The sequence below is a fragment of the Pinus tabuliformis genome, chromosome 7 (assembly GCF_031772625.1).
Source record: "Pinus tabuliformis cultivar Carrire ecotype Pingquan chromosome 7, CPIR1, whole genome shotgun sequence".
Classification (NCBI taxonomy): Eukaryota; Viridiplantae; Streptophyta; class Pinopsida; order Pinales; family Pinaceae; genus Pinus; species Pinus tabuliformis.
In genome coordinates, this window is record NC_142293.1 from 622,379,973 (window position 1) to 622,404,001 (window position 24,029).

At 32.8% G+C, this 24,029-nt stretch overlaps 1 protein-coding gene across 5 annotated transcripts; it reads left to right on the forward strand.

The window, feature by feature from the left end:
* The first annotated feature begins 2,297 nt into the window (after nt 1-2,297).
* Nucleotides 2,298-9,286, forward strand: LOC149248973 (proteasome subunit beta type-3-like). 5 transcript variants are annotated; one of them, XM_089458586.1, is made up of 8 exons: nt 2,298-2,862; nt 2,983-3,204; nt 3,337-3,412; nt 3,624-3,697; nt 5,502-5,593; nt 6,278-6,459; nt 6,780-6,887; nt 9,020-9,286. In XM_089458586.1, exons 5-8 carry the CDS (start codon nt 5,588-5,590, stop codon nt 9,123-9,125), a joined length of 402 nt encoding a protein of 133 aa, XP_089314712.1. In that variant the 5' UTR covers nt 2,298-2,862; nt 2,983-3,204; nt 3,337-3,412; nt 3,624-3,697; nt 5,502-5,587; the 3' UTR covers nt 9,126-9,286. The 5 variants fall into 5 exon arrangements, with proteins under 5 accessions (XP_089314712.1, XP_089314713.1, XP_089314714.1 ...); XM_089458587.1 differs by lacking the exon at nt 3,624-3,697; XM_089458588.1 differs by lacking the exons at nt 3,337-3,412; nt 3,624-3,697.
* Nucleotides 9,287-24,029: the final 14,743 nt, after the last annotated feature.

A 24,029-nucleotide genomic window follows, 5' to 3' on the forward strand; every position in this document is an offset into this window, starting at 1 on the left:
AATTTCCTTATTTTCACAATTGATTTTAAAATCCATGCTATTCAAATTACAAGCAAGAGTATTAGTCACATTCAAGCGATTTACAATTTTTCTACCTACTCTCATTTTCAGTCTATATAGCTGCCTCTTCAACTATATCTGATTCATAAAATACTTTGTCATATAAAATCCTTCTAACTTGGTCAATGATTCATAAAATACTTTGTCATATAAAATCCTCCTAACTTGGTCAATAAGCCTATTGCTATTAATTCTCTAATTATGTTAAACAAGACATCACTAGCTAGACATCATTGAATTGTACTAAGCGCTCTAGCATCGAGACCCTTCCAATCTTCATCAGTCATCATTGCACATTTATTCTCGTTGCCCCCTAATGCCTTCTACAATCCTTGTTATACTAGCAGATCTCATATTTTTAATTTCCAATATTCAAAATTATCTTTGCCATTAAATTTCTCAACTTGAAATTTAGTATTTGTCACCTTTTCCATTACTCTCTACACAAGGGTTCTCCATCATTTTTGTGTTAATTAAAAATAAAATTACTTTCACAACCCCTATTTTTCAGTTTAAAAAGCTTATTTTAAAGCAACACGATTTTTCATAACTTGTTTTTTAAACTGCAAAAACCTTATTTTTCAACTGATTCTCCTATTCGATTACTTGGAAAGTTTATTTATATTATTAAAATAGATTTAGCCTTCACCCAAATTTAACTTCCATCTAACTTTAAATTAACTATATACACTTGTACAAGATAAAAATGTACCATGTTTCTTTGACTTCTCTATATCTGCAGTCAACGTGTGTTGCGTGGGGAGTCATTCTCATAGCTCAACTTCTTCATGAATTCAGTGCTTTTCTTTATTAGTCCCTGCCATCTGGCATCAGGCAGGGACTATAGTAACCGTTCGGCGGGGAGATAGCATTAATTCGCAGGGTTTTTCAGTGGTATTATCACTTATGTTCTAAAGTTTGCAATTGATTTTCTGTTGGCCATCTTATTTGGCCTCTTCCCGAGGCGGAAGAGGCCGGACCATATGTTAAACTGATATTTAACCACAATCATGTGCCCTTGACGGTGTGCGGTTTAGTTTTAATGCTGACATTAATTCCTTAACGTTTAATGTTAAGTGTTCAATTCGTTGTCTGCTAACTTGCTTGTTCTTTCGCTGCTAACGTGCTTGTTCTTTCGCAGGTGTCGGCCGTATGGTCAATGTTTGCATGGCGGGAGGTGTCCGGTGAAGAACTAATCACTAGCATCAAGATCTGATATACAATCACTCTGTTATTTTTGTAACCCTAATCCGGAATATGGCAGAGAAAATCTACCCTCTTTGCTTTGGATCCAGCTGGGAATGCACCTGGTGGTTCGTGACTGCAAAAGCCCTAGGGTGGAATGCCTGTTGGTTGCCGAATTTCAGCAAGAAACGTGCAAGGAAACCCCCTGGGTGCAAGGAAAATATTTTGCAGAGAGAGCCCTCACTAGGGTTTCCTGGTTGTGGGCGCGAATGGGTCAAATGGAGGCGTCGGCGGCAGTGGAGGAGGTGCATACGGATCAGGCCCAGGATTAAATGGAGGTCCTGGCGGAGAAGCTGGCGCGAATGGGTCAAAAGGAGGGGTCGGCGGCGGAGGAGGTGCATACGGATCAGTTCCTGGGTGTGGATGTGGGCGTGGCGGTGGCGGAGGCGGAGGGGCGTACGGTGGCGGTGGCGGAGGCGGAGCGTATGGATCAATATGAGGGCCACAGGGCCTCAGGATGAGTGAGGATCTTCTGTGACCAGATCTGCCCTTGAAGAGGCCGAAATATGCCTCAGAATTAGAATAGAGACAGCGTATATATACTGGAAGAGAGAGATTGAGTGCTGAGGTATGTTCAGTCCAGGCCGAGAGCAGCTCTAAGTCTGTGCGTGATCCAAGTCTGTGCAGTGATAAAGATGGAGGGCTGAGACCCTGGAAGACACAGACTTAGCCTTGGAAATCTTTGCCGTTGAGGACCGAGTTCCTCAGGAAGATTGTGGAGGGGTTTTGTGTTCTCACAGTGACCTAAAGGGAGGCCAAATCAGCCTCAGGCTTGCACAGTGGAAGCAGATTGCTACAGGAAGACAGTCAAGGGCATTTGGTCTGTGATTTGACAAGTATTGTCAAGGAGATAGAGTGCTAAGGGCAGATCCGAGGTCTGCTAGGGCTATGGAGGCGCATATGGATCAATATGAGGCCGTGGAGAATTCTATGAATATATATAGTAACCTTGGAAGCGAAAGAATGAAGTATTCTATGAAGTTGCAGGTCATGACACCAGCAGTTCTACATTAACTGTGTTTGGCGGAGACGGGACTGACAGCGGGGTGGCAAATGCGGTTGAGAAGGAAGAACAGGGGTACTAAGGCTAGGCTGCAAATTAAAGAAAAGAAAAGGAAAAAAGAAAGAACAAATTATTGCAGTCACACACCAGCCATGGCTGGATATCCGAGAGGAATTATATGGCCATGGAAAAATGCCATTGCATTGCAATAAATCAATTTACAGAAAGACAGACAGACGATCCGAAATGAAGCCAAAAACGAAAAATAGTGCGTCCACCGTTGGTCTTCAGAGACTCATGATCTATGATCCCAATCTAAACGTTGAAGAGCGATAGTCAGCCTTCCCCGAGAGCATCCTTCTGCGATTTTCATGTTTTTCTCTGGTTTCAATCTGCCTGCTCACAGATGTTAGCTTCTGCAACCCTAGGTGGCCTGCTTTATAGCTTGCGTCCTATGTTATCTCCTTTCAGAGCTTGCATCCTATGTTAAGGAGATATGTGTAAGCTTGCATGTTATGCTATGGAGAGAGATGTGTTAGGCACAAGGCCCTCATGTAGGGTCCACAAGGATAAATGTTACGATTTTCATTTTTATTCTTATTGAAATTGATTGATTTCTTATCTTTATTTTAAATTTGAAATTTCAAGGTGCACTGTTGTTTCATATGCCACAGTTTCTTGTCTGGTGTGTTTTGCCCTGAGAATTCTGCGTATAGCACCGCGGGTCTTGAACTGAAAGGAAGTAGGGCTTTGGTATCCAAAGTGACGAGGATACGCCTTTTCGATCATTCACCCGTATCCTCTGATGCAGTCCAACCATCTGCCTATGAAGATTAGGGATGAATTGCAACATGCGCTACTTGTTGCTCGAGCAACTGAAATTTTCTTCGTTTGAGGTAAAAGCAAGGTACCCTTTAATATTTTAATTATGTGTAGCTTGTGGGATTCGAAACACTGACATTTTTTTGCATCTAATCAGGTATTTTTGTGAAACTAATCGATATTTGTTTGCCCATTTCTGGTAAAAGAAAGGTACTCCTTAATATTTTAATTATGTGCAGCTTGTGGGATTCGAAACCTTGACGTTTTTTTGCGTATAATCAGGTATTTTTGTGAAACTAATCGATTTGTGTTTGCCCGTTTCATTAAATTTTAGCCCATTTTCATGAAATTTCATCTCATTTCTCCACTTGTGAGTACTTCTTTTATGTCAATTAAAGCATTCTGTAGTAAATTTTGAAGAACCCAATTCGGAATTTTGAATATAGAGGGTTGAATCTCTCAAGGAATTTGTTGGGTTATGATGCAATTTCAGAGAAATGATTACTGCGCTGGTTGTGAAACGACGGTTTCCTGGTTCTGCAATGGGACAGAGGTCAAAAACCCTAGGTCAGTTGGAAGGGGCGGTTCAAATATCATCTTTCTATGATGATGGCGAAGAAACAGAGTGGTTTTTTCAATTAGACAAAACCCTGTCGTTCGATCTCTTCTAGATTGCAGTTTGCTTTCTCAATGTGCACATGTCATTGTATTTCTTTGGAATCGCATTGTTTTTTAATCTGGACAATAATGTTGGGTAGAACGTATTTCCATGTTGGATTGAAAGCAGATGAAAAATTTAGAACTCTACTTATTCACTGAATTTTGTCCTAGAAAACCTCCACATTTCAACCTGTAAGTCGTTGCATTAGTATTCCAAAAGTCTGAGCTTAGGGTGCCGTAGGAACTCTACTTTTGGTCCTGTAAATTAAACCTGCCACCAGCCTTTGATGACCGGCCTTCTTAAACTCTACCTCTAATTGTAGTTAAGACGTATAATCTTGTTTCCGGTGAAATCTGTGAAACACCCACATACCCACCTCACTTCTCTTTTATTTCTGTTTCCAATTTGAGAGGCTTCTAAACTCCAGAGAAGATCTGTTCTACAAGCGGGTTAAATTTGGCTCAGAGCCGTTATCAAGGGGTATTTATTTCGTCAAAGTCACCCAGGACTTGCCCTGGCATCATATGAATGGAAGAAGACTGTGTTAGCACTTGGAATGAACCTGCTGGGTTGTGAATCTGGCTCATCATTGCTGCAAGCTTTTCAACTTGTGCTAAACCACAGCCCGACGGGCTCCTAGTTATGCTTTATTACACTCCTAGGTATATTTTGTTACATGTTTTTGATGTTAATTTTTTTTTTCTTAAACGCTTTCCGGAAGGCAATACAAGCACAAAATAGATTTTTTGAAAATGGCATTTGAAAAAATAAGCAGAACAGGATGACATCTGTCCAGAAAAGCACAATCTATTTTTCAAATTCAAAATAAGTTGGTGCATATTATCATTCTCATATCCCTCTTTAAAACCATTTGCTTGTATACCTGATTTATTTCATTGTTATCTACTTGCTGACATTCTAAACAACGGAGTCTAGGTTTTGGCACTTTACGGGATTTTTGGTTTTCGGTTATGTTTTCTAGCTTGTACAGAATCTATTGGGGTAGCCATTCTTTGAAAATGGACTGTGAATAAATATGTGTAATATCTGGAGTCATGACCATTCTTTGAAAATGGACTGGGAATAAATATGTGTAATATCTTGACATTTAAACAATTGAAATCCAGATCCAGGGCTGTGGGCCGCTGCAATACCATTAGGATTGATCCAGAAACTTAGGAACTGTCACCTGCAAGAACACACACATTGGATGCCTATCGTTGAAACTTGAAACTAATCAGGCACAATGCGGATGTAATCATTGATGAGATCATTTTGGATATAGAACTCAAACATCAGTTCTGTCAATTAAGGCAAAATAAAATCTACGCCCATGGATAAAAATGGATGAATAAGATCAAGTTCTCAATGATGGCCAAGTTTAGCTTTACATCTTTATAGCCAGAAAAATCTATTCCATTTTGGAGTGTAGAAATTGTGATGGAAAACAGACTTCAGAAGATTTTAGTGGATACAACAATCTTTTTTCAGTCTTATCGGCTATCTGTCCTGTAAAATAGAGGTGGATTCTCTGTCTTTCTAGTAGACTTGTGAGAATAGCTTGGGTGTTTACAGCCCGAAACATCAGAAAATCATTATTATCTCATGGAAGGCACTTGGTTTTCATGCTATACTTGTATGTTGCATGCCTGTAGGGCTCTTATTCCATAAAGTTTGTTTTTCTCACATCTGTTGTGTTTTTTTCTTCAGAATAACTTCATTAATATACAAAGAAACCTAGCTGCAGCTTGGGGAGACGACTCAGTTCTCTACACCTCCTAACATCTGTCTCAGCAATGTCGGTAAGCTATCAGCTTAGAAAAACAAAAGTTTTCACCAAATTTGGAGTTATTAATGTTTGAGGTCATGGATTTTTGAACGGTTAAAATATTATTGTTTATAACATTGATGCCATCTGTAGTTGGAAATTTAGATTAATTCAGTAATCTTGTTTTGTTCTGGGACATGCATTCTTGGTTTAATTTTTATGGTTTAGTCAAGTTTTAGAAAGAAATCTATGGTTTTAAGGGTTCAGTTTGGGGGCTTGAGAATGCGAATGTTGTTTATTTTTTCTGCTCTGACATTGAAGTGTCATAGATCAATTTCTTTGAGTTTGAAGTTTGCAACTTTGCATAATGTTAAGAACTTTTTTTGCTGGACTGAGGTAAAGAATTCACGCATTTGGGTTCTTTATTATTGTTCTACAGGAAAAATTTGCCTTTTGCTTGTTCCTTTCTGGGGGTTTTAACTTTTAAGCTGATTCAGTATAGTTGTGGTTTTTCTTGACATATTGGGTTTTATTTTGCCTTTTTTAATGGATTTCAATTTTCCCCTCTTCTCATGGTGAAATTTTTACAGAGTTTTTGGGTGTTTAAAAGTGTAGAAGTAAGTTTTTAATTTTTTTTCCATGTGTGTTTTGGAACCACTTCAATGTATGGATCACTAAAAGATTTGCAAATTATTAATTGTGTTTTAACTTTTGACAGATATTTGAATATAATGGAAGTGCTTTGGTGGCTATGGTTGGGAAAAACTGCTTTGCCATTGCCAGTGATCGCCGTTTAGGCGTGCAACTGCAAACAATAGCTACTGATTTTCAGCGCATTTTCAAGATTCATGATAAGCTATACGTGGGTCTTTCTGGATTGGTCACAGATGTGCAGACTTTGTAAGATTTCTGCCAATATATATCACATTAGATAAATGCACATACTTCTTTCTGATCTCTATTATTTTGTAAATTTTTATCTATAAAGGAGCATCCCTCAAATTTCAAGATAAGGCAAAATTTCAAAAATGTAAATAAATTGATACACATATTTTCATCTTGCACATCATGATGAGTGTTGGCTCACCACAAAGACATCCTTGCTGGCTGGACCATATACAGTGGTGATTGAGATGATAAGGCATGAATGCTGAGATTTGCAAGTGGATTGTGTGACATTCATATCGTGTATCAGCTTGAGTATATTGTTTACTTTACAGGTACCAAAGATTTGCTTTTCGCCATAAGCTTTATCAGCTGCGTGAGGAAAGAAATATGAGGCCAGAAACTTTTGCAAGTCTTGTTTCTGCGTTACTTTATGAAAAGAGGTGGGTAGAGATTGGCTCAATATCCTGCATGATATATTTGCTGGTCTCATATTTAGTAATGAGTCCAATTTGGTGTGTCTCGTCACTCTATACACAAAATTGCACAGGACACAATGCTGTGTGAAAGAAGTTTACCGCAGCCTCACCTCAGTTTGAAAGCTTTCTATGTTTTTCGTTAACTGTATTATAATCTATGAAAAAATACTGTTTTCATATTTAGTCATTAGTCCAATTAGGTTGAACTCTCATCACCCTCAGATAAAAAAATCACAGATCAGAATGCTATGGGGCTCAAAGAAGTTTACCAGAAGTTCACCTCAGTTCGGGAGTCTGCTGTGTCTTTTGTTAAATGTGTTACAATCTATGAGAAAACAATTGCTGTGTAATTTGAATAATGTTGATTTTATTGTAAGGGAAAGGTGAAGCTAAGGTTCTTAACTTCTTTATAATTTTTTCAAACATATCAAAAAGTTACTCATATATTTACACGGATAGAAAAATAAATAATCTTTTTATATTTAACAAAATATAGCTCTTGAATTCTTGTGCTGTAGAATGACTGCTGAATGCTAAATATCTTTTTTATAGTTTTCTTTTTCACTAGATGTGTTTTCAAGAAGTCCAGAAGAGGGCTTCAATTGTATCATGACATCTATATTGTTGTGACGAGTTGACAGCCATAAGAGGACTATTGCTCCTACTTTCTCAGATCACTTTGAGAGGATCATATTGCATGTTTCGAGTTGCTGCAATTTTATGACATCAGTTCCTTCATTGAAATACATGAATTTCTGCGTGCACCCTGTTATACTCGTTTAACTTTCCTTGCTAAAGCTTTTTATGGAAGTTATAGTTGCTTACAGGAGAATCCTGAGAAAACTAAAAAGAATATCAATTAAGATTTCAGTTCCTCTGGCATCAATGTTCCCTTCCTTTATGCAAATCCTTGTTTTTTAATTTACAAATTACAGCTCAAATCTATGCCTGTCACAGTCTGTTCCGTTTCACACGTCAAGCAATGAATGTTAGAACTAGAACCCAGAGCTCTTTTTGCTGTACTAACAACAGATGTGGTAGAATGCTTTAGTTTTACAAAGATGACGTCCTTGGCCTTAGATCCTATTGGTGGCAGGTTTGTGAGGCAGTAGACGTCCTGTCGCTAGGTTGATAGATTTTCGACCTCTATGAGAGCTTAGAGCTGGTCCCACTCCTTATAGAGCATTGCTCATTGGATCCAATTGATCAACGAGGCTTCCATCGTGAGTTTCATCTCCTTTGCCTCAAATTTTATGAGAGATGGTTCTTTTTGCTCCATAGCTACTCATAGGATCATCTAGCAATGCCCCCTCAAAGTTGCTGGGATTTGGATAAGGTGGAAGGCAGAAAGCCTCAAGTGTATTTGAATAAGGAATTTGGAATGCCTTATGTAGTAGTGCAAACAGCTTCTATACTGTTGGAAGCATAATCCTCTCGGGTTATGCAAACTTGGCACATTCACTTGCACCCCATGTCAGATCGATATGCCCATCATTAAATACTGATCATATTTAATCTACCGCCACACACTCAAAGGGGCACCTAATTTCGCATTTACTACTGCCGCCACATCCATCATTCCATATGCCATTTCAACCCCATGTCAGATCGATATGCCCATCATTAAATACTGCCCTGATCCAATCTGATCTTCAAGATTATTTCTGCACCTAGATCTACCACCAAGATTGCCCGATGTCAGATACATCACTTCTACCGCCAAATACATCATTCCATATCCCATTTGCTCCCCATGTCTTATCGACCACTTAATTGCACCTCAAGTATTTTAAGCTGTCTCGACTAAAAGGAGATGTTTTAGCCTTACCCCCGCTTTATCCCCTGCCAAGCTAGACTGATTCTACTGAACGACCCATCCAACACCTCCCCGCTTCATATAACATGGAATCCATTAGCATAAGCCAACTTACTGAACTCACAGCATTGTTTCTCTTAGCACTTATTCTCATGACTCTTCTGATCATTGACATCGTAAAAGTCGAAAGACAAAGGAAAAAGAAACCAAAAAAAAACTAACATCTCTTTTGGATTATCTTACGCATTGTCTTATTTCCCCGCTTCTTTCTCTATTACAGGTCTACAACGGATGCTTCAAATATGCATTCGGGTCCGCCATCACCGGCTCTGCTCAACTACAGACAGCATGTATCTCTCGGCCTACAGTCAATGTCCGTGTCCTAATAACTTCATAAGTTAGATAAGATCTTGAATCAGATCGACTGCAGTGTATAATAGTTTTGTCATTAAGGCTTTTGCCTACCTTTTGCTCTTAGGAAAGCAACTCGATGCAGCTTGAATCAGATCGACTACAGTGTGTAATAGTTTTGCCTACCTTTTGCTCTTACGAAAGCAACTCGATGCACCTCTACTTTGTAGTACGTAATAGACAGGCTCAGACTATATAGTGATACATTTTGCTTCCTAAAAACTTCAGTTCCTTCCAATACTCTAAAAGTTTCACTTTCGGATGCACAGTATAAAACTTCTTAGCAGTAGTAGACAGGTTCAACTTGCTTCTTAAAAACTCAGTACATTGTCATATTTCCCCTACTTTGTAGTGCGTAATAGACAACCTTAACTTCACGCAGGGACTCGCTGCGTCGCAGCTCCCCTTGTTTATAATATGTATTCATAATAATTATTTATGTGTTAATTAATAATTAAATTATTTATCATTATTAACTAAATAATTAAATAATAAATATTATTATTGTTATTGTTATTTATTAGTTAATAATTATTATTATTTTATTTGTAATATATAAAAATTAATTTTATTTATCAAAATGAGGACTTTCTCTTATTATTACTAATAGATATTAGTATTAATTTAACATAATAATTCTAAATAGATAAATAGTTATATATTTCATCATAAAATTACTAATATAATTTAGTAAATTACTATTACTCATTTATTATTAATATTACTTATAAATTAATTAATTTTTTATTTTTTAATAAATCTTTATCAATATTATTTTACTAATAATTAAAACAAATTTTTATTAATGTAGTGTTACCTATTAAAAGATATTAATTTATTACATATTTTATAAAATAATTTAATAATAAGTTTTATAAAATTAACTGAGGATGTAAATTTCACTTAAATTAAAAATCTGTAGGAGATAAAAATATTGGATATTTGATAATAAAAATTAAAAGCAATGATTATTAAATATTACTTAATAGTAAGAAAATTACATTTAATATAATAAATTAAATATGTTTATCTATTAATTAGTCTCACTTAGATTTACGTTTAGTTTTTAAAAATTACTCAGATTTTTGTTTTTATGCATTTATGCATTAAAAAAAAGTATTTATCTGTTTGGTAAGCTTATCCTTCAATCTATCACTTATGTCTTGAAAATGGATCCCTTTTATGATTCGGAACTTCAACAAAAAAACACACAATACTATGGATGATAAGCATAAAAAATCCCAAAAAAAACAACTACAAAAACTTAAAATCTAATATCATCTATATTTTAATATAACTATACAGATACTATAGTTTCTATATGATGTATATTTTTATATAACTCCTTTTACATAACTCCGTAATCTCGGAGATCGAGTAGAGATGCACATTATCAGATGAACATACATAAATAAATAAATAAGTTATTTTAGATTAGAAAATTAAATAGATGTTGTATTATTGAACATTGTTCCAAATACTATAAATTGAAAAAAAGAAATTGTTATATATAGAGTCATTTGTATCTCATTGATCTATATACTGACACTAAATTTTTTGGGAAAACAAAAAGAGTAATCCGCTGAATGTTACGGGTGTCATTCAGCTATTTAAAGATATTGAATTGAAGATAGCAGCAGAATAAAATTGAAATTAAAAGGGATTGGGTACTTCATTAATTGATTAATTACCAGTTTGCTTTGCCACCCAATTCCAGGAGCAGCCCATAAGGTACTTCTTCTTCATCATATAATTGATGAGTTTCTCATCTTCTTCAGGTGACTAGCGACCTTTTCTCATTTTTTTTCCAAGGAAATGGGATCCCTTCTCCTTGCGCTCGTGTGATTTGCCTACGGATTGATGCTCTGTCCAAGTGATCGAGTTTGGTTGTGTTCTGGGACTCTGCGCGTCCAGGATTTTTAAACACATGCACCACAAGAGTGATTGAAAATCCTGGAGAGGGATGAGCCAATACGTATATATATATATATATATATATATCAGTTTTACTCATTTCTTCTCTTCCTTCGGATGACAGGAATCCTAATTCTCTCCGCATATAACATCTCAATGAACATTTCAGAAAACGTCCAATCACTCACTTGAAGTTGAAAATGATAAATCATATATTTTTCTTACTCTTCGCGACATTTTTAAACACAAGCACGACAACAGTGATTGAAACCCCTGCTCCATGGAATATTATACATAGTATTTGCCATTTTTACTCACTTCTAATTCCCTTCGGATGACAAGAACCCCAACTCTCTGCCTCCAACGAACCAGTTACCTGCACTTGAAAATGATAAATCATATATTTGCACTAACTCCTAATTCGCCCCGTGCTTCCATGTTCACAAAGCAATCTGTGTTCATAATACGTGGCTTGAATTTCCACCACATACGTATAGTTGTTGAAGATTAATAAAATCAATTCAAGTCAACATCAGCTTTAATTCTTCCCCAGCTTTTCACAGTCGGAGACCTTTTAGTTGAATTGCTTCCCAAGCATTTTATTTGTCATGTACTGCCAAAAAGTACAAGTTACGTGAAATAAAATATCAACACAGTATATGGATGACTCAGTTGTAATTTGGTGAAATCGAAAACCTACTACGCGATATAGAATACCGTTAATTATTCAAAAATTTTGTAATTTGGAGAACCAAAAACGGATATAATTCCAAATGGTTTGGAGATTTCATAAAATTTCAGTATCAATTAGTTTGGAGATTTCATAAAATTTTGGTTTCAATTAGCTTGAGGCATTTAGGTTTTTAGACCGTGAAACATGGAAGTACTAAGAACATAGGAGACAACAAATTTTTATGTCATCTAAATAATTATTTACCATAATGTTCAATTCAAGAAGACGAGAAAAATCTTTATTAATTCTCACTAAATTTTGTACGTGTTCTTTCGCATATTTCGTGACACTGACGGGAACGTACAAGTTGTGCAGGGCAGGAATCTGATCAAAATCAAACTACTCGACGAATGTGATTGTTTTCATAATTGTCGTGTTCGGTTTAATGGTTTCTAACAAAGTAAATCGACGAGTTAGAGAAATTTGTAGTAATATCTTATTGGAAAGTTGTTAATAACAAATCCCATCTTTGTGTTCTGTTGATCATATAACATATCTAAACTCTCTACGCTGATCATATAACACATCTAAACCAAAAAAAACAAAAAATAGGAAAAAACATTTATAATCTATTTTATAATTTATAATTTATAATTTATAATTTGATTATCTTTCTAATTTTATTTTAATGAATATTATTTGTAGAATTGAGGCTTTTGTGATCCATAACAAGTATATAATAAGGTTTTGGCCTAAATCACATTATCAATCAATTGTCGACTCATTTGGAACCAACAAGTGTGGTTCATCGTTAGGACAAGTTGATGAACCAGATCATCGTTGCATGTTAAATAGAGAGAAGATCATCCAACTACTATATTTGACTAGACTGGACCAAAGGATAGGGACAACTGCTATATTTGACTTGACTCAACCAAAGAATAGGGATAGGGAGAATTAGTTTAGAGAATTTATAAATTATTTATTTTATTATTAATATTACCAATGAATTTTATTTAATTATTAATTGTATATAGACAAAAAGTTATAATAGAATATAAATAATAAAAGTTTATTAAAACTAATATGACTTAAATCATATCAACTACTAACCCTTAGGAGAAAGAATATATTATTACTATTTAAGATAATATTTATAATTAATTTTAATTTATTTAAAGGTTCAAATATTAATATTATATTATTAAAAGCATATGGAATAAATTAATTAATAAATTTCTGAGAAGAATAACTAACTTATTTAGTTAAATAACCTAATTTATTTAATAATAACCCTTAATATTATCAATGAATATGTAGTAAAGGTTTATTAAAAGAATAATTAATTTTGACTTTAATATTTCCTCTTACAACCCTGAGGAGAAAGGAGATAATATTTATAATTAACTCATTTTATTTAAAGACATAAATATTCAATAGTGTAATATTAATAGTATTTGGACTAAATAGTTTATTAGAAGATTAGCTAATGTAGTTAGTTAAATAATCTTACATTTGAAAATTACTTAAATACATATAAATTTAAAGCATTTGTAATTGTTTTTATCTTTTTTATATGTACAACTCTTACAATATGACACACCCCCTTTGATGTGCCATTGTACATCTTATCCTCGACTTGTTGTAAGGGTTTCCTTAGGATGTTACATTCGCGTTCTTGATAAATAAGTATTTGTCATGTTACATTGTTGTAAATAAGTTATAACTTTTATGGGAATTCATTTCTCTATTATTCTTATATATACAAAATATAAAAAAAATTCTAATTATTTTATATATTAATGTTGATGCACCTTAATTGCAACTATAATTATCCTCAATTTAATTATCAATGAACTTATTCAATTTTAGCCATGTCTTAATGATAATGTGAAAAATCAAACTTTAAACTGAAAACACCTTTTTGACATAAAAGGATCTCATGCAATTCCTCGTTCCTATATCCATGATTCAAGAAACTCTTGATTCAAATAAGTATTGTGCTTAATGGGTCAACAACTTTCCACTTAATGTGCTGGTTCGTTTCCACTTAAATATGTGTCAAAGAACTAGGAACATAACAACATAATCATAGAGAATTACACCCAAGTACAAATGTCCTTCAATCCCCTTATTCAAATTTTAAGAAATTTCTAACACAAGTACCAAAGAATTTCATTTTAATGTGATGTTATCCTTGCAATCACAATGGCATGCCCAAATAAATTAAGAGTCCTTCCATGGTTTTCATGGAAATTTCCCAAATTCATAACAACATCCACATTTGATTAAATCAATATTAACCCTAGGGAATCAATCTTGTCATGAATTTATCTTTCAATATTTTACTTTATTTCCTCTGAACTATCTTAAAGCTATTTTTCCAAAGATCTCAAACACCTTTTACAATAGAATACATTTTTCTTTTGTTTTATCTCAATAAAAAACAAAACACACGTGCACGTGCTCGCGTGCACGTGCGCGCGCACACACACGAAAATAACATAGCAATATATATTTCCTTTTAAATAGTATCATCCAAGATTGCAAAAAACATTGTATTTATTTTTCCAATGGCTCTTTCCATTATCTTTCCAACGTTTTGAATTCATGCTCTAAGGGAGAAGTTTTGCAAACTTCATTTAGATTAAAAAATGATAAATTCCCTTTGAGATTGAAGACTATACTACTATTTTCAAGCCATTTGAATTCAAAGTATAAGCATATATTCACCTTAGTCTACACGTATTATGGAGCTACGATATTAAACCTCCCATACAAAAATATCGTGGCAATATCATGCCCTGAGTTCCATGGATCACTACCATTTATCTATAATCCCTTAATACCATAACAAGATATGATACCATGACAAGAAATAAATCAAGCACTACATAGGTCATTAATTGACAAAAAGGGATTAATCCATCCTCAACAGTATATTCATATGATGATATCAATTTATAGTACATGTATTTAGACCACCTTTAATCTAGATCTCACTCACAAATGATAAGTGAAGAACGACGACAAGTCATAATAAGGTGATATTGGAATTCCTAATTGTTTAGAGAATCATATTCTAACAATTTCTTGCTAATCTTGTCCAAGATGGGTTGATTTATTTGGGTTTATCTTACCCCTACTATCGCATGAACCTAATCATGAAAATAGTCAACATAGGAATGTGTATAAATTTATTGTTTTGCAAATTTCAAAATTATTTATGAGAAATCAGTTACAATATTTGCATGTTTCTATAGGTTCTAATTTTATATATTGAAAAGTCATTTCCACCTCTAGTTAAGAGATTTCTCTATTAAATATTATTCCAATGTAAATTTTACTATCTTATTTTGATTTATTTATTGTAACCTTAACATAGTCAACTTAGAAATATTTATAGATTTATTGTTTTGCAAATGTCCACATTATTTATGACAAATCAACTATATTTTTTTGTTCTTCTATAGATTCCAACTTCAAATATTGAGAAACCATCTCCACCTTGGGTCAAGAGATCACTCCATTGCAAGGTATTATATGGAAAGTTAGATATTGTTTCAACGTAAAATTTATCACCTTATTTTGGTTTTTTGTTCTAATAAAATATTGTAAATGTTTATCTTGGCACCATCATTATTTTCCTATTCACCACTACCATCTTTCCTCATCGATTCGACATCCCCAACATATATCCCACATTACAAAGCAAGTTTAGTCATTGGCTACCCTAGTCTAACACTTGGGATTCCATCCCCCTCCCCACAATAAAGGGTACATAGCATGGCTCTACAATCCATGGGGATTTATTGATGCCCACTCCTGCAACTTCTTTACTCTACACAAATACTCTTCCGTTGGCCAATTGTAGCCACCCATGTTGCAGACACTATTGCTAAATCTTCCCATCCTACACTAGTTCGCCCTATTATAAACCAGTTCCTTAATCCACTATGGCTACACTAATTAACCTTACACCAAATATGTTTCCTAAGAGTATATTTTCAAGCTAAATGATGCGTCTACTAGACAATCTTCATTGATTGCTAAATTATTCACAGTGACGTCATTTATTCATGAAATGTTTATCTACTATGAATGAAATTGATTTTAGTTGTTTTGATTCAATTGTGTGCTTTAATTTTTGTAACTATTATAGGGAGGAATCAAAAGGAGGTGAGGGTTGTAGATGACGAAAACTAGCTCATAACTTGCATTCTTATATCGAGTGGGGTTTATTATATTGAATTATAAAGTATTACTTTTTTTGTTAACTGATAGAGTTGTGCAAAATAATTTGTAGGAATGTTGTTTCCTTTTCTAGTCTCTAGAAGGGTGAACAACTCCAAGATGTAAGACGACTTGATTTTTCTCTAGCTTTAAGAGAATTAAGATTATATATTAGGATGCACTTGGTAGTGTCAAGCAAGGTGGGACTAAATGACTGAGCTACTACATATCTTAGCCATGATTTTTCATTTTGGGCATGAAGTGCCACTTTGTGTCTATGGCATGAGCTATGATTTTTCCATGTTTGGGCATGAGATGCAATTATTTTTTTTGGGTGCAATATACCATTTTCTATCAAATGTATGATTTTGACAAGTGTATAATGATTTGATTATGATCCCTTTTTTGTTAATATTATGTTATTATTCTATATATTTTTTTCTTATTTGATGTTTAAAATTGAATCAACTGTGTAATTTTAGTGTTCGGTGTTAACCTAATGATAACCACACCTTTATATTTTTCATCTTACCATGTGTAATGGATTTACTTCAGAATGATGCATATTTTTCATTCAATTAACTCAACTGTGTACATATATCAACTCCTATATTTCATTAATAGAGAAAATCTATATGAACAATTGTGAACATGTGGAAAGCATAGCATGTCCAAGACTAACAATAATTGTGTGCATAAATATAATCTTCCTATTATTATAACCATAGTTATAAACTATGAACTTGTATTTTGATTTAATATTTTCCTATGTATGTGATTTTTCTACATGAACATTAAAAATATTAAAAATATCATTATTTGGATAATATTAAAATTATTATTTCTTCAAAATTTAAGGAGAGATTGTGAGGTGATAGAGGGGAAAATGAAACTAATATTTTATAAGGAAGTGATCAACCCCAATCTCAAAAATCAAAGTATCTCTTCAAATTCAACCCAAAAAATGTTTCCTAAATTTGCCTTTAACTCTTTCAAAAACCCCCACCTTCAGCTCAAGTGGGGATGACATAAGGATGCCTAGTCTTAGCTTGACTAATGGGGGATAATGGAGGAGATAATTTTACAAAATATCGATAATACTAAAAATATTTTTACTTGATTATTTAAGGAGAAATTGCGGGGTGATAAATATAAAGCATTAGATGGAAAAGGAAAACTAAGATACTATAATGGTGCAATTAATCCCAATATCAAAAATCAAAAGTACATGTCTATCTTGACTAACATTAAGAAGAAAATGAATGTTGTTAAAATAAGAAAAAATTCTCATAAGCTTTATAGTGAAATTTGGCATTGTTCAATCCCCAAAACACCATGGGATGGAACAATTTGTCACCTTTATGGCACTAAGAGGTATAAAAATGAAAATCACTCATATATTTTCCATCTTATACTCAAATTTGATCTAATTTTTAAATATGTGTCACACTATGAGCCTTCTTGACCTTTTAAGTCTACAAAACTATGGTGATCTTGGAATTCTTTTTCTAATGCAATTCAACCATAGAAATAAGATGATAAAGAATTTCAAGTAATCTTCTACTGTCATAAGATTTAATAGTGATATAGGTGGTTATCGTTAGCTGCCCACCTATTCCCCTAGTTCAAAGCATAGTTCTTCATCTTCGACATTTTTCTACACTTTTCACTAACTGAACTTCTAGGGCTGTTTTAGGCCCCAAATGATTTTTCTTTTACGTGGAATTGAACTTGTCCATAGTTGTAAGATCTGGACTAAGCCCAATGAAAATATATACTTCTCAGCTAAGCCTTTTGAATGGACTACTAAGCATGTCAAATAGAGATCATATGCAAATTTCACAACCTAGGGAAGTTGATGTATCAATTAACCTCATCAGGGCCATAAACAATTTGGTGTTTCATCTCCAAGGTTTAGGCTTTTTGATGTTTAAGGTTTCTTCACTACTTCTTTATGTTAAAAATGGCTTTTCAGCCTCATTATAATATGCTCTACTAAATGCACATATCCATCACATCTCTTCTCAGGGATAAGCTACAACCATTCAAGTGTGTTTGTTTCATTCTTCATTATTTACACTTTCAACACATTCCACTTTTTAATAAATGTCAAGCTCGATTGTATCTCTATGTTTCTATTATAAAAATGTATTTCATTTCGTTCCCTTAATTAATCCAAATTATATTGACCATACCAATATTAGTGGACATTAATCGTCACCATCATCAAAATCAAATATAAAGTTAAAATACATAGTTATGATATTATATATGAAGACAAATACATTTAGTTTACTAATGGGTGATTGTGATGAGGGAAACTAGTCTCCGCACTAGTTTAATGATTATAAGTGTTTTCAACATTATGTCCAATTTATTTAATAATATTCAAAAAAGTATTTTTAAAAAACTAACTTCATATGTTTATTAAGAAAGACTAGATAAATAATATAATAAAAAACAATAGTTACTAGATTATGACCTTAAAACACAAGGGGGATTGGATCTAATCCACCACCTTCCCTTCATTGGATCCCATGTCTAGCTTTTTCAATGGTTACCTTGGAGCTAAAGGATCGTCCTCCCCCTTAGAAATGATGAGTTGGCTGGCCACGAACCTTATGCTCCTAAAATTGAATGTATTTGTGCTCTATGACCTAAGTTACCATGAATCCCATAGTAAAGACCCACATAGTGTCTCAAACATGCCCTAATCCTCCACATGATCTTCATTTAGTGAATCCATCATATATCACATGTGTTCATGGGATTTTTAAGAGAAGTAGTATTTTCAATCAATATTGATAAATACATCCCGAAATCCTTTATTTGGAAGCCCCTCCCAATTCATATTTCCAATAATAAAAGAAAACATTTTTTTAACTAGTACCCTTTTTATATTGCCAATACCTATAAACTCCTTAACACACCACTCCACCCAACCAAACTCTCTCCTTCTTGCCCCATAATACCTGAAATATATTGACTATACTTTTGATAATTTAAAACACTCATTTATGAATGAATATGATAAGAAATTAGTCAAAAAGGTGAATCCCTTGTGATATCCTCATGGGCTACCTGAGTGCTCTCTAAAGATTGAGATGTATTGTTCTTTAGGATCTAATATGTTTCAATCATTTTGAAGTATTTTATCTCTATAGAGTGATAATGGATATTGTTAGATACTCAACCCTATAATATTCAAGAATCTGGTCCTCAATTGGGTCCTTCCTCCTGTAATCCATCTCCAACTTTAGCTCCTCCATCACTTTGTTTCCCCTTCGAGAACTTATAATGATATCATTTTTCTACTTACTATGCATCTTCAAAAGCTCTAGAAGGGTGAGTGTGATGTGTAGAAGAGGAGAAATTTAAACATTTCTTCCCCTTTCTCTCTCCTCTGGATTTCTCTCCTCCCCTCACCATTATACCTTGATCAATAAATAACTTCCAACCAACATGACCCGCACCTACCCTCCTCCCACTTAGAGAATGAGAAAAAATAGGGATCCTTAAACAAGGAGTGTAACTAGCTACCTAAAACTAACCTTAGAATATGAGTTGAGGTACTCAAATTGTCATGCTTATCTTATATATCCTACTCTCAAGGGTCCTTCAATCTAGAATAACCTCAAATGACATAACAAGAATAATATGCAAAGTCAAAACGATAACATAAAGAGTCCAAAAAATAACTATAAAAATATGGAGCAAAAACATAGCCTCACTAGCCAACCCCACTATGCTTAATGAAAGCCCTCACTAGCCAACCCCGCCATGCTTAATGAAATTATTGTCATATCCTTTAAATACCTAAAGCTCTTCAAAGTACTAATGCCCCTTTTATACTAATAATACCACACTTGGAGACCACATATCCTTTGCTAAACAAAACCTACATCCATATTACTCATTGTTAGTGATGGTAAGGTTGAGAGCCAAACCATTCCTACATCATGATGGTATTAAACTTGGAAAGAGCTCCATTGCATGGCTAATCTGAGTGGAATAACTATCCCCTATCCTAGTGCTTCTTTGTGTGTGTGGCCACATGGAAAGGTGGATGCATAACAAGTTAGAGGATAATGTCCTCTCTAGTCACTATCCCAATTAATAAAGACAATCAATTTTATTTTATTATAATTCAATAGAAATTAATTATATACTTTATTTATTATAAATTATAAATAAAATTATTTTTTGTTACTTTGAAAAATGGCCATCATCATTATTTTTATGAAATATTTACAAATGATTTAATATAGTTAAAGTACACTATTCTAATTAATTTAATATTAGTTTAATTCTCTTATTTTTTATATATTTACAGTGCAATTTAAATAATAAAAAGCTAGAACTTCCCCTTAACTTTATCACTAAGTAAAAAAGAGAAGATCTAAAATGATTAAATTACAATTTAATCTAAACCTATGTGTGAGGTTAAGTTGATTATCATTAAGTGGTATGCTATTTCTAGAATCTAAATATAATGGGATACTATCACTCAGATGGTAAATACACTTTCAGAGCTAGATGTTATTACCTACCAGGTTTGTGTTAATTTCTAAAGCCTTTTAAAATAGTTTAATTTCCCCAAAAATAACTTCCATCTTCATACGAAATTTGAACTTGAAATCATGTAACATTGAACTCTACTCAAACTAACTAATTTATATCTCATATATTTTATATTAAATAATTAATAATTTGATAGAGCTCCATAATTAGTAATATATTTACCAATAATTTAATATGGAGGAAGCATATTACTCTAAATTGTAAATATTGCCATATATACTAATATTATAATAACAAAACATAAATACTAACACATTTATTGTGTCCAGAGGCACTCTACAATCTAATATGGGGTAGATCTCACATAAACATAAATGTAAATATAAATATAAATGTAAATATAAATATAAATATACACGTAAATGTAAACATTTAACATTTAATGTTTAAAATTTAACATTTTTAATCTAATTTGGTTCTATTTAGAAATCAATCTGATTATTATTATGTATAAACACAATATAAACTTAATATATAAAGAGGTTTATGAACACTAAAAAAATAGGCATGGTAAATAAATAAAAATATAAATAAACTAGAGGTGTGGTGAATAAATAAAGCCCCTTTTATACTTACTACAAAAGTATGGTAAATAAATACATATACAAATAACTAGAGGTATGGTAAATAAATAAAACCTCTTTTTACATTTAGTCTATAAATCCCTTTATATTTACGAAGACTCAAGAAAGAAGTTTTATTTAAGTGAAGCCTATGGGCCAAATACTATTTTAATACTATGGACAGAATACGATATTTGCAAAAAGAGGTATTGTAAATTAATAAAAATATAGATAAACATGAGGTATGGTAAATAAATAAAACATTTTTTTATATTCACTCCATAATTCACTCAAAAATGATGTTTTATTGAAGTGAAGTGTATGGGTCAAATACCATTTTAATACCATGGGCCGAATACAATATTTATGAAGGAGTTATGGTAACTTAATAAAAATATAGATAAACCAGAGGTATGTTAAATAAATAAAACATCTTTTTTATATTTACTCCATAAGTCACTCAAAAATGAAGTTTTATTTAGGTGAAGTCAATGGATCAAATTATTGTAAATACCATGCACAAAAACTTTATTAACACTAATATTAATATTAATAAAAATAAAGTCAGAACATGGTTTTGACCCATAGCATTCATGTCAAATGTAGTGACTAAAAAAAGTAATCTGAAAATAAAAATAAGTCTATGCTGGTTATTATTTTTTTAAATCTAAAATATAATTATTATAATGAGAAAGTACAACCCCATTGCAAATATATAATAATAAATTTTAAAATATTTACTTAATATCTTTTTAATACTGTACATTAAAGATGTTATTAATTGACTGCATGTGGCTGTCAGGAATAACCCCCAACGGGTTGGGAGAGTGAAGCGACATATAAGTATCTTGAGCATACGAGGGAATATTCCATTTTGTGTTGTTGTTACCGTTGGGTTCCTGCACGAGGAATTGAGAAAAATGGAAACCTGTTGCCGATAAGGGAATGCAAATGTCTGATCATTTGGTCTTCCTCGTAGGAAATTGGGCTGTGTTTAAGGCCTGGTCGTAAGCAGTTCATCCATCCCAGCCAGCAGCTCTCTGCGCATCTCCGCAGACCTGTGTACACGTTCATGAAAAACTTATAAGGTGCTCTACCGCTGAAAGATGTCTTTTGTTTTTGCATTTAATAAGTGTAAATCGTTTGTATTTTAGTTTTTCCTGACTGGCAATATAATTTTTAGGTTTTATTGATATTATATATTTTTTATTAAAATTAAAATTTTAAATATATAAGCTAATTTACCTTTTAAAGATTTGCTGAATTATATAAATTTAGCCATTTAAGTTTGAAGTTTTAAGAAATTTGAAACCAAATTTTAAAAATAAAAAGTAAAAAGAAAAATCTAAACAATTTTTTTTAACTGTATTTTAAATTTTTTTAAATAATAAAAATATATTTATTTATTTAAATTAAGTATTATATCAAAATTTATTGTGCTATTGCTTAGGTGATTGGTTAATTAGTCATTAATTTAGCTCATAGAATGATATCTTGAATTTACAAACTAATAAATATTTTATTATAATTTTGCACAAATTTTTGTGGTCTAAATATTCATATAAAAATATTTTTTTCAAATATAATTATTTTAACTCTAAATTAAATAGAAAAGGTAGTACCAACACAAATTTAATAGTTGAAAAAAAATATTTCATATAAAGTTATGCATTCCATATGATAGTAACCTTTTGTGAATTTTCTAGCTTTATACCTCTTAATGTTACCATCAACTCCTTCCTTCAATGTGTAGACCCATTACATACAACAACCTTTCTAGCTTTAGAAACTTTTAACATGTCTCAAGTTTTATTTGTTTCCAAGACTTCCATTTTTTTTTTGCATTGCCACCTTGTATTTGGAATCATTGATAACATCTATTACTTCCGGATAATAAGAAGGTTCATTATGATCGATAACCAACACAACATATGAAGTAACATTGTTACACCTTTTAGGAGGGTTTCTCTCCCTTGTAGATCTTATCAGTGTTGGTTGTGGGATTTCGGCATTTTCCTGAATGCCTTTAGCATTTATGACTTGTTTATCATTAAAAGCTTCTTTTTTGTTACTTATGTCTATAGATAGTTTGGTTTCCACCTGAATATCTTGATTTAATGACCTATGTTTTTGCACATATCCCTGTTTCAAAGGACCTTATACACTTTCTGACTTAATGAGGGGAGATTAATCAAATATTACATCTTTGTTGATGATAATATTATTGGTAGTAGGAGCCCAAAAAATATATATCTCTTAGCAACATCATCATGCACAACAAATATATCATTCTTTGATCTATGGCCTAAGTTAGAATGTTTATTATTAAGAGTAAGAGTGCACACTTCACAAAAAGAAATATTTAAATTTAAATAATCATTGGGATGACCCTGCCATATCTATTTAGGGATTTTACAAATTATTGTGACTGATGGTGATGAATTTGCAAGATAAAAAATAGTATTGACTACTTTTTGTCCACAACTCTTGATGCAAATTGTCATTGTTGAGCATGCTTCTTGGCCTTTCTAGAAGAGTCATCTTCATGCTTCCTTCTATGTCATTTTGTTGGGCAGTATATGAAATGGCTTTGTGTCTCACTATCCCAGTTTCATTCCAATATATATTTAAATTCTAAAGAACTGAACTCACCTCAATTATCTATTCTTAAACATTTGTTTGTTTTCCCAATTTTATTTTCTACCTTAGTCGAAATAGTTTAAATGTGTTAAACAAACCAACTTCTCTTTTCAAAATGTAACCTACACTTTTTTTAGAGAATTCATCTACAAATCTTACAAAATATGATGATCCTCCCAAAAAAAAATAGGAGATGCTCCATAAACATCACAATGAATATATTCAAGAATTCCTTGACTAATGTGGCTACTTGCTTTAAATTTATGTCTACATTT

Excerpts from the sequence above, each read along its gene's own strand:
- LOC149248973 (XM_089458586.1), top strand. Across the intron at positions 6,460-6,779 it reads GTCACAGATGTGCAGACTTT|GTACCAAAGATTTGCTTTTC; the intron begins GTAAGATTTCTG and ends TTTACTTTACAG. Across the intron at positions 6,888-9,019 it reads GCGTTACTTTATGAAAAGAG|GTCTACAACGGATGCTTCAA; the intron begins GTGGGTAGAGAT and ends TCTCTATTACAG.